The sequence below is a fragment of the Dreissena polymorpha genome, chromosome 5 (assembly GCF_020536995.1).
Source record: "Dreissena polymorpha isolate Duluth1 chromosome 5, UMN_Dpol_1.0, whole genome shotgun sequence".
Classification (NCBI taxonomy): Eukaryota; Metazoa; Mollusca; class Bivalvia; order Myida; family Dreissenidae; genus Dreissena; species Dreissena polymorpha.
Genome location: NC_068359.1, coordinates 1,667,869 through 1,680,017, shown reverse-complemented (window position 1 = coordinate 1,680,017; position 12,149 = coordinate 1,667,869). Strand labels below are relative to the sequence as shown.

At 33.2% G+C, this 12,149-nt stretch overlaps 1 protein-coding gene across 1 annotated transcript; it reads left to right on the top strand.

The window, feature by feature from the left end:
- The first annotated feature begins 7,662 nt into the window (after positions 1-7,662).
- LOC127881532 (uncharacterized) lies at positions 7,663-10,958 on the top strand. The gene is made up of 4 exons (XM_052429457.1): positions 7,663-7,788; positions 8,254-8,385; positions 10,090-10,159; positions 10,325-10,958. Exons 1-4 carry the CDS (start codon positions 7,729-7,731, stop codon positions 10,450-10,452), a joined length of 390 nt encoding a protein of 129 aa, XP_052285417.1. The 5' UTR covers positions 7,663-7,728; the 3' UTR covers positions 10,453-10,958.
- The last annotated feature ends 1,191 nt before the right edge of the window (positions 10,959-12,149 follow it).

Here is a 12,149-nt window from a genome sequence, read left to right as displayed (position 1 = left end):
ATTTAATAATACTCTAACATTATCTTCTACAGTAGTGTATGTTCCAGCTGGTGTCAATGTATTTATGAACAAAACAAAAAAAAAGGACTTCCAAAGCCCAAGAAGAAAATGGTTTATAAGGTGAAAACATGTGATTATTTACTCTATTTGAAAGATTTCATTAGAACTTGTTCATGTATCACTGAAGTATATCTTATTTTAATTGTGCACATTGTTCCAAACTTCATAATATAATTTTAATATAAGCAATTACACTACCCCACCCACTTCTGACCATTTCATCAAGTGAAATGTCCTTAACTTTGTTTTCATTTGTCTATCTTATTCTGAATAAATACTGAAGAACAGTTTGAAATTCATTAGCTGTAATGTTGTTTTATGAATCATCTTTTTAAATTTGATATTTAGAATAAAAGATTTATAATTTAAATTATCAGCTTCTATGCGAAGATTTGAAGCTCAACTTTTGTTAAATCTGAATAAAGTTTTTATTGAATCGGATTGTAATGCTCACCATTATGTATCTGCTTGATACTTCACTGCATCTATTAAAGTGTTATCTTGAACGCGCTTTCCGGTCTTTTAAATGTAAGATGTTTAGTTGTATGTAGTTGAAAATGTGCATGTTTTTTGTGAGGAACTAATTTGCATAAAGCCGAATTAAATACCAAAACAAACCTACTTACATCGATGAAGCGAAGAAAAGAGCGTTTCAATTCTTATACATGTAATTACAATATCAGTCTGCATGTGCATATGTTTTTGATGGTTTGGCTAAAAGACAATGTAATTTGGGATTTATTCGTGCATGAATTTGCTAAGCGCCTCCTTTTTCAATACGCAATTTCGACTGTGTACATGTCGCACATGGCATAATTAATCCAAGTAGTCCCACGCTCGATTTCCTCGTGCGCTTCGTGGAGGCAACTCGCTTCATTGAATATTAAAGCCCAGTCAAATGATATACTTTAGCCAATCAGAATAATGTACCCAAGTGAAACATATATAGTGCACTTGTAATTATGTAATCAACTGCAAGAAAAATAAAATGCCATCAAGTCAATGCAAGTCAAGCGTTACATTTATATTCGCCGTTCATTTTTGTCGTTTTACAATGATGACTGCACGTATAATTGGCGATTAAATGCATAATTCGCTTTCAATAACAAATTAATAATCCGGTTGAATATATATATATATATATATATATATATATATATATATATATATATATATATATATATTTATATATATATATATATATATATGGTCAGACCATAGAACGATCTAGTCAACGGGTACGTGTATCACCACTCATATAAAACTATACCGGCTCGTAAACAAATATTTCAAATTTTTGAAAATATTTTGATAAATAATGTGCAATGTGGACATGATATGGAAATAAAAGCAAACTACAACCTTACTAGCTTTGAGAACTATGCATGTTTTGGTATAATTGACACAGCTGAGTAGGTGATTTCGCTTAAGTGAAAATTTTGACGGACGACGAAGAACGACCGATCGCATTAACTAGCCCTAAAATTGATCTACAAATAGCCCAATTTTGTGTCACATTTAAATAATTTTCTATTTCCTCAAAAACGAATGATTTGACCATTCAAAAAATAAAGATCGAATTGCAGTATGAACATTTATTTCAAACATGTACTATATACACTAGAGTTTCAGGAACAGCAAATCAAGTAAGAATATACAAAATAAACATAACATAAATTTGCGCCCGTGTTAATATTAAATATAAGATTTACAACAGTCGTTTTGTTTAATATGTTGAAGTTTTAAATGAAATGTTTATAAATATTTCGAAAGAACCATAATTTGAAAGGAACATTCAACAATTTACGAGGATTTAATAACTAAATGACCGCCATGTTTTAAACAATTAGTGACGTTTCATTCATTCATTCATTTGCAATCTAACAATTAAATGATGAACATGATTAATCTGTTTTGCCAATTTTGCAATGTCTGTAAATGTGTACAACAATATGAGTGAATTTATTTTAGCAAAGAAAAAAACAACAACAAAACGTTTAACTACTTCATGATCAATTCCAATAACAAGAATATCAATTTGGTGTTGCTTATCGACACATTGTAAATAAAAGTCGAAACGAAACTTACTTGAACTAAACTAACTTTACGATGAAATTTGCAAAATATAACCACTTTTTAAGCATATATTTTTGCATATGTAACCATTAGTAACCATTAAATATTTCAGTCAATGCCAAGAACAAAGAAGTCGCACGTTCAATCGATTCAGGAATTGGCAGTTGCTCCCGCCGCATTTCACACACATGTTCTAGGACGGGTATGAAGTCATCTTTACATCCAAAGTGTGGTTTCTTTACAAAGTATCTCTCTTGAATAAGATCAATGGTTTCCGCTTCGCAAGGAAGCCGAAATGAAAATTCACGGGTTCCATACGCCTCAGGCTGGTAGTAACTTAATATCGGTATCCCATTTGGTGCTTCCACATTCTTTGCTGCCGAATCCGATGAGAATTCCATAGATGGGTGAAAGAGTTCAGATCACGTTGTATTAATGGTATGAAACAGAATCCCAAGCATTCTAAATGCACAGGATCATCAATCCGAAGCAAGCCGCTGTCTACCATATCCTTAAAATAGTTCCTCCAAAACAAAAACAAAACTGACTCTTAAATTTACCCACAAACGTTCAATTCTTTGATTGCCAGTGGATCTCCCAGTGATGTAACTGTTCATTCCAGACATGTTATCCCTGTCATTAATCCTAAACGCTATCTGCATAGCCCGTACCCAAACGTTTTCTGTCCCTGCATCGCCACGAACCAGACGTGAAACGCGACCAATCCGTTTCACAAAGTAAACAAAGAAGCCCGCGATAATTCGAGGGTCATTATTCGAATAACATGCCTCCAGCCATAATATGCATCTGGAAAATCCATCAACCGCCCCGTGTATAGCATTTCCAAAAGGCTTAAGCTTATCATACCCATCAACGTGTATAGTAAAATAAGGACCTTTATTGGTATAGACTCTGCGTCGCAGGCGATGTGCAGACCTGAGAGCAACACCCTCAGGATCAATTACCTTCAATACACACCTTGTTGTTTCTTGGGTTACTTTGACATTTGTGGTTGTGTTGACCAGTTTCCATATAGTTTTATAACCACATACAGCCATCCCTCTTTTATATACTGAGCGAATAGCTCGTATAACGTCTGGAAGAGGAGACGACGCGTTGCGTCTTTTGAGCCCTAACCTTCGCAGTATCCGTCTCAGTTGACTCAAACTGAGAGCAGTGCTGTGTAGGAAAAGCAAAAATCCACATATATCCAGACGCGTATAGCCCTGTTTGTGATAACGCGAAATCCAAACATCCCTTTCTTGATTTGAAAGTACAGCTAACGAATAGTCAACATATATCAGTGCCACAAAGACACAAATCTGCAATATAAAAAAGATGTGAGTCGTTAAACACACGTTTTGCATGTATTCGTTAAAGAAAAATATCTAAATGAATCAATCGAGATTTGAGCTCTCTAAATGCTCATTAAACTCAACGAACACATTAATATTTATTGTTTGCAAACAGTGTTTGTTATTTTTACCTTTATACCAAGCATTCCTGCTGTAAAAATGAACTGTCTGAGGTCTTTCGTGTTTCGAAAGAATATATCAGAAACTAAGAATCTGTTCGACGCCGCAAGTCATGAGCCAATGTTGCAATAATGTGATGATGTCAAAATTTTACGACGACATGATATGAAAAAGGTGTCATGGCGTAAAAAATAACTCATCATGTCGACTAAAACTATGAATGCAAGTCCTTTTCACAAGAGCATGGCGCCATAAGTTATGTAGATTTGTCGACTTAGATCATGTCGACCAAATATATTTTCGGGAAAAGACGGAAACATTTACGTCGAGACTTCAACTTAATGTCGTTATGACGAGTAAAATTAAGGTGGGAAAAGCTACAAAACTATGTCGACATACCATGTTATTTCACAGTAAATCGATATAAATTATTCCGACATGACCACATTATTGGGGTGTACCATATACGTTTCCGTACATACTTCATTTTCTCCTACCTAAATATACAGATAATAAAAAAAATTGTTGAGAGGAGAACGACTAGGGTTTGGGAGGAGAAAAGACCAGGGGAGAAACGTCCACGGGGAGAAAAGACCGGAAATCGACACGATGGGTTATTTTTGGCGACATGACACCTTTTTCATATCATGCCGTCATAGAATGTTGACATCATCACAGTATCAGGGTGTACCATATACGTTTCCATACATATAAGATCATTGCGTAGGTTTTAATAGTAAGAAAAACAGAAGAAGATAGGAATTGAAACAGAAGAGTATGCAGTCCATTGTGTCACACCGGTCTTACTGACAATAACGTAGTGACGTCACCATCTATGTTTAGAAGGGTATGCAGTCGGAAAAGAAGAGTGAACAAATCGATTAAGTCAAGTTTACCGTAATCCCCGTCTGTTTCAATTGCATTAAAAACGTGGTAAAATTAATACATATTTATCACAATCACACCAAAAACTTTTTTTTTCTTAAAATAATTAAGCTTCATTTGAATTAATATTTAAATATTTTATTCTGTGTTGTAATTTTTCCGTAGGCTTCATACGTACGGTCTTTGGAAGGTTTCATCTTGCGATCAAAATGGAAGCGCCCATCATTTTCCGCTATGTCAAGAAACTAGAAATTCATGAAGTTTTTTCTTACAACAACAGAACTCTCCAAATTATTAATTCGTATTGCGTTGCAACACTTTATAATTTTTGGGTTTTTTAAATCGTCAAAAGATGCATATAATGGCTATTTTTGAGCATAGTAAACATTCAGTATTACTGTTTCATCACAAATATCATAACTAAAAAGAAAATTTGCGAATCTGAAATAACTCTTTTCCTATTTTTTTCAATTTACCCAAACGTGAAAAGGCCCCTTTAAGGCTTAACAAAACCCTGGGTAAAGGGCTGTGCACATAAGCTTATTAAACCATTTCAGATTATTTATGAATTAGATGGAGCACTTCTGTTAAGGTTCATGTAGAGGCTTCATTTTGAAAAATGTGGGACCCCTAGCATTGGACTCAAATTTGACTAAAGGAAGAGTGCCACATTGATAATGTATACATATATGCTTTAATGGATGTTTTTCCTTCAAACTGCTACCAATTTTGTACATCAACGTATCATTACATCCACAAAATCAATCAAAATACAAAGCGATTTTAACACTAAAATATACATTATTTTCAAAAATCTTAATCATGTTTATTCCACGTATTTCGGCGGAAAATTATATAACTAGTGAATAATATCGACATTGACGAGGGCAAGTTACGCTTTAATAGTAAAAAAAGTTTGCATATCTAGAAATATCAAAACTCGAACACATGTCATTTCATCACCATGGGGGCAGCCATTTTTAAATTAATAAAATAGAAAGAAACATGCTAAAAACTCACTCATCGCCTAATTGACATTCCAAACGGTTGACGATGACAAATGCATTGGATTGTAATCTTCCCGTTGATGTTTGCAAACTGCACGATCAGACCTCATTAACACTCAAAAGAATAACTATGTAAGAAGCATTTCACCAATGTTTACAATCGTTGTCGAATCACATGTACTTTATTATTGCGCATAAAATAGTACGCTTACAGACTGACAAAAAGATCGATACGTTACTCCGTTCAATTCATCACGGTATACTATTCTATTGATAATATATAATAATACATCGCTTTAACAATCTAAAAGTAGAAATAATTCTTTAAAACGGAGTTTTTAATAACGAAAGTTAAAACAACGGAAGTTGGATGGATATTCTGTGAGATGCACTTCGGCCCCAGAAAAACAATACAACTAACTAAAAAAGACGTGTGGGGGACAATTTTCAGCTGAAAAATATTTGAAATAGGGTAAGTGATGATATCTCTACGTGGTCATTTCTGTTATTTAGAGCGATCTCTTGCTGATTAATGTTAATAGTTGTTTTACTAGTTGCCACCTAACTGTCAAAATAAGTATGTGTTATCTCAGGTATGTGTATACACATACCCGGTTTTCTCACCACTGCACCTGGTTTCGACCGATTTGTTTTGCACGTTTTTCTACGGATCACAGCGATGGCCACGCTTTCAAATGGGTAGAAGGAATCGAAATATAAAATCAATCGTTTTGCCAATTTCTTTATATTCCTTTACAATTTTATATGTCGTCTGCAATCCATTTCAATTTGAGATGGTTTAAAATTTGCAATTTGGTTGAGAGGTAAATAACAAAATTGTTAAGCCTTTGAAATAGAATTGTGACTCTTATTATCCACCATACCTGGATTTTTAAAAAGTAGTTACGTTTTAGTTATTTTTTTAACTATGTTTAGGATATTTATTCAAAAAAGGCAGTTGAATAAAAACTCATTTGTTGTTTTATGACAATAATTTTCTGTGAAATGTTGCTAACTTGACCTTGTATATGTATATAGCTTTGTATTTATTCAACTTAAGGTAGTGCATATCCTTCCTAACTTTAGATTGAGATTTTGTAAATAAGTGTAAAAAAGTATTGGTTTTTAATCAAATTATGAATAAAGCACACAAATATTGAATGTCAAAAATGTGTTTATGTTATTCTATCCGTCTTTAGCTTTAAAATGATATATAGTTTGACCATATTGTACCACATTCAATGAAGAAAAACCAAAGCGAAGTTTAAATAAATTTTATCCCCAACCCATGAACCTTAATAAACGTCTGGGATTCTACTTATTTTTTGGAATGTGCATGATTGGTCTTTAACAACAATTCTTGATGCTCGCACATCTTGTTAATAGCCTGATTGACACATATATTGGCCATACAAAACTTTTTTTTAAAATACAAATAGTGATTGCATTGATTTATAGTTTATATCTTAAGCGATGTAATATTTGAAGCAATTTTGTTAGGAATTTGAACTGGAAAACTGTTTACAATTAGAAATTCATGTTTTAATGGCACAGTTCTTTGAAATACAAGTAGATTTACTTAACACAGGAAAGTTAAAGGACTTTTAAATGACCCATGCTCATTTTTTCCCTTTCAAAACACATACAAATGGAGAAAAAAAATAGAACAGAAGTAGGGTTGTAACATGACGTATTGTCTCAATGCAAGTAAAGGTCACGCAAAATTAAGAATAACTTTATTGATTTGAATCATAAGTAAGAAGCCAAAACAGTGATATGATATGACAGCCATGATGGATGACTGAACATAGTTTATGTGCATTACTTTTGTTGAAATGTGTTTGAAAATGAATTTTTATTCTAATGTGATTTATTTTATTGTTGCAATTATACTTTGATGTATATAAATAAATAAAAATAAACCTTTCCTTTCTATTTTTGTAACAATTGTATATGAAAACAAACACCCATCTTATACGGTCAAGTCCACTGAAAAATACTGAAATAAAATTAGGACCTCCAGATTGTATGACTTCAAAGTTATTTAAATCTAGCGGAAGCGCTGATGAGATCAAATTTTAACTACAAGAGACAGTATATAGAGGATTGTAAGAGTATATTAATTTGTGAATGTTTTCTGGTTGTTGTTGTAGGTGCCTGATCCTGGTTCATTGTCAAGAGAGTATTTGATCAAATCGTCAAGTATCGTGGCTTCAGAGCATGCAATGATCCTGCTAACTCAAACCACACTGGCACTGTTTCAGGCAGAGAAAGAATACAAGGAGGTACGAACAATTTCTGTGATGGCCATGCCAGCCATGTCAGTGTTTTTTGCGTTCAAATTTGCGTCCAGTATGGAGAGCGATTCCAAATGGAAATAAGTATATATTTTTCCCAAATGGGTCCTAAAATTCTCAAATGAATGTTTCCAAAAAAATAATTTTTTAATAAGTCTAAACATGTCAATTAAGTCCAAATGCAGCTCTATAAGTTTAACCTTACAAAATATAATGTTGAAATCTCTCTTATTTTCAATTCTAAAGTATTCTTAAGCATAAAATCAACATCGTTAATTTCCCAATTATGCAAAAAGTAGGTTATATTTCCCAATCCAAAGGGATCAGGCCTCATTCGCAAAATGGTGAAAAAAAACACTGCATATAATATTTGTTATAAAGAGATATCTTACAAAGTAAGTATGAAGAATATAATTGGTTTGATATATCAAAAATATGTGCACTGTATTTCAGGCGTTGGATGCTCTAGCATTTTTGTTGGAGTTGAAGCTTCAAGTTCTAGGTGACCCTACTAAGGAGGCTCAAATCTGGGACATTGTTCTCGAGGGATGGGATCTGGTACAGCGTACAAGAAAGAAACGTAATGTACGTTTTTAATTATACCCCCACAAACAAAGATTAGAGGGGTATATAGGAGTGAGCTTGTCGGTCCGTCTGTCGCTCAATCTGTATTAAGTGTCCACTCTCTAATTCAGGTTGTTTTAATCCGATCTTCACCAAACTTGGTCAGATGTTGGATCTAGATGATGTCTAGGTCAAGTTTGAATATGGGTCATGCTGGGTCAAAAACAAGGTCACAGAGTCACTTAGTGCGTTTTAAACATTGAGCAAATTCTCCGCTGTTTTTTGTGAAGACACCATGCAAAATATTCTGTGTCAATGCGGCATGTGGGGGTATTCGTCACGTGTGTGACAAAGCTCTAGTTTATACATATTTTGTTTTATTATTTAAAGATACGCATTTGATCTCCATCTAAATAGCAAAATTGATAACATGTTTAAAGTTAAAGTAATAAATGAATCAGGTCATTGATGAAGATATTTTAATCAGATATTTGCTTGAGTTTAGTGAACAGACTTTGGCTTTTGGATTTGAGAAATAGGGTGATAAAATGAGTGATAAATCAGGAAATTAGGAAATTGAAATACTGTTAATATGATTGAAGCATTACATTTTTAACCAGGTTTTCAATGAAGCTGTAAATCATGGTTATTGTCCCCTACCGGTGAAACCAGAGGGGACTTATATTTTGCGCTCTGTCCATCAGTCCGTCACACTTTTATGGATCCTGCGATAACTTTAAAAGTTCTTAATATTTTTTTATGAAACTTGAAACATGGATAGATTGCAATATGGGGATTATGCACGTCACATCATTTTGTTCCTACGTCAAGAATTCTCGTTGTTATGGCAACAAATATATATATGAAAAAATCAATGGTGGAGTTTCACCGGTAGGGACCATATTGCTTGGCAATCTCTTGATATATTATGGCATGACAGGAGGGCGGTGCTGTTTCTGTCTGTAACTTTAGTTTGCATAAACGGACCTTATTGAAACTTTGGATATAGCAAGATTACATGGTGACCTAGATTTGCGATTATATTTGGGGAATGCTGAGTCTAGGTCACTGGTACAAAAAATGGAAATACAGTTTCTACTCAATAATTTTAGTTTGAATGAAGATATTGCTCTCAAATTGGGCTTGTTTTTTTAGCTTACATTAAGACCTTGCTTGGGAATGCATATGTGACCCCTCAGTCCAAGATAAAGGTCTACTAAAATAGACAAACAGAAAAGAGGTGGCTTCCAGTAACCACCTTAGTTTTCTTTGACGAATCTTAATGAAACTTTGGAAATAGCAAGTTTGAATGGAAAACTAGCTTGGTATTGTACTATTGTATTTTGGGGTCAGGTCAAGGTCACTGTTTTTTAAAAATAGAAAAATCATTTACCATCAATAACTTGAGCTTTTTGTGAAGGTATTGCACTAAAACTATTTCTAAGTGACATGCAGACCTGTTTTGGGATTTGTTTTTTGGGGTCAATTTTGGTTTAATGATTGGGAAGTTCATTATATTTGGCCATTGGAAAGCAGTAAAACAAAATACTCTTAATAACAAATATACAGAGAGCATTAAGAGAGCATTAATATTTTTAACTATGTTTTTAAATATCATGACATATACATGTAATATGCCATCTTACTTCTATTATTACCTGGATCTGATAATGTATATATGTGAAAATATTTATAACTTCTGTTTTTTGTGTGCATGGCCGTCAGGAGTTACAGATGCTTCAACCGTGTACAGAAAGATTAGTAGACACAGCAGCAGAAGTGACTTATATGACAAGTATGTGTCTTTGTTCATCGGATCTTAAATTTTTATAAATTGTATTTTTGTGAAAATTCCATTGTCACTTATGAATACGCAAAAACTTGGTATTATTTAAAGATATATTTTGTTTTGCCATTTAATTCTATTACTTCAAAAACTTTGTCCTTGTTTATTTAATAGGTGCCAAGGTAGTTGCGGTGAGTGCTTCAGAGAAATTAATAACTGTGAACAGGTATCTCCGTGAAACCACAGAGGCTTCTGTTATGGCAGAAGCCAGACTAACAGAAACTGAAGTGAAGACAATATAAGTGGAAGGCAAGTATGCCGAAGAACACAAAGAAGAGTTGGAGGAACAGAGACAAAAGCTCATAGTTGAAGGAATTGTAGTTGCTGGTGGTACTAAAGATACTGTTGATTTGAAAAAGGGTGTTACTAAAGATACTTCTGATTCAAAAAAAGGCTATACACATTATGATACAAATTTAAAAAAAATGAACAATCAACAACAAAGGATAAAGAAAAGGATGTTTTTTTTTAATAATTGACAAATGGAGCTCAACTGGAGTAGATAAAAGTGCACAAGATATTTGACTTTATTTCAGCGAACACAGTGTAGAAAATGAATATGTAGATTTAAAAGTTCTTTATTATTTAAAAAAAGGAATTGGGTGGATAAAGAGGATGTTAAGCATTTCAATATTGGTTAGTAGAAAATTCAATTTTAAAAAGACTTAATCACAGTTTGTCAAAATGATATTAAGTTGTTTAATTGAAAACATTCAAAAAGGAATGTTTGCTATGTATTTATAGTAGGAAAAAGGTTACAAATTATTCAATACATGTATATGCTAGTTTAGTGATTATGGTCAATAGCAATTAAACAAATCATAAAGTGTTTTGTCATTTAACATTAAGCCGGAAATGGTAGTTTTTTAACTACAATCTAAAGTGAAAAGGCTGTGTGGTGCAGTGTTAGCTTGTATGTAGTTCATTAGTTATTGTAAATTCATTTTATGACATTACAACAAAAATAATAAGTGAACAAGTCCCTTTAAAGGGGCCTTTTCACAGATTTTGGCATTTTTTTAACTTATTCATTAAATGCTTTATATTGATAAATGTAAACATTGGATTTCAAAGCTCCAGTAAAAAATTAGAAAAAAAATTAAAAAAGGAAAAGAACATTGCCCGGAGCAGGTTTCGAACCAGTGACCCCTGGAGTCCTGCCATAGTCCTGAAGTAAAAACGCTTTAGCCTACTGAGCTATTCCGCCGAGTACACATCCTTGACGTATTTTATACCTTATATAAGCAATCTTCGTAGTTTTACAAAATTTAACGACAAAAACAGAACTCTCCAAATTATTCAATCGTTTCGCGTTGCAACGCTTTATAATTTTTAGGTTTTAAAATCGTCAAAAGATGCATATAATGGCTATATTAGAGCATGGTTAATGTTCAGTATTACTGTTTCCTCACAAATATCATAACTAAAACGAAAACTTACGAATCTGAAACAACTTTTTTCAATTTTGTCAATTTACCAAAGCGTGAAAAGATCCCTTTAAACAATATATACGGAATATTACGCTAGTAAATTGCTCCAAGAGTTTGCATCACTCGAGTGGCTTGTGTGATGACGTATCACACGAGAGGCGGAGCCTCGAGTGTGATGCCAAATAGCACAAGCCACGAGAGTGATACAAACACTTAGAATAATTGACTAGCGTTATATTCCTTTTATTATTATTACAACAACTAACGAAAACAGTTAACAAATGTATTTTTTACTTTAACAAAACTGACAAAACAATGACTAAAACGGTACGCTATAGTTTATTTAAGACGCGTATGAATACAGTTTATGTAAATTAACGTGTAAACATTCGAACCGGGAAAACACAGGTTTCCGACACGCTTACCTTAATGCCATCGTTAATCCAATTTTTATAACATATTAAGTTGACAAATTTAATCCGATGTTTATAACAAAAACGTTTAAACGA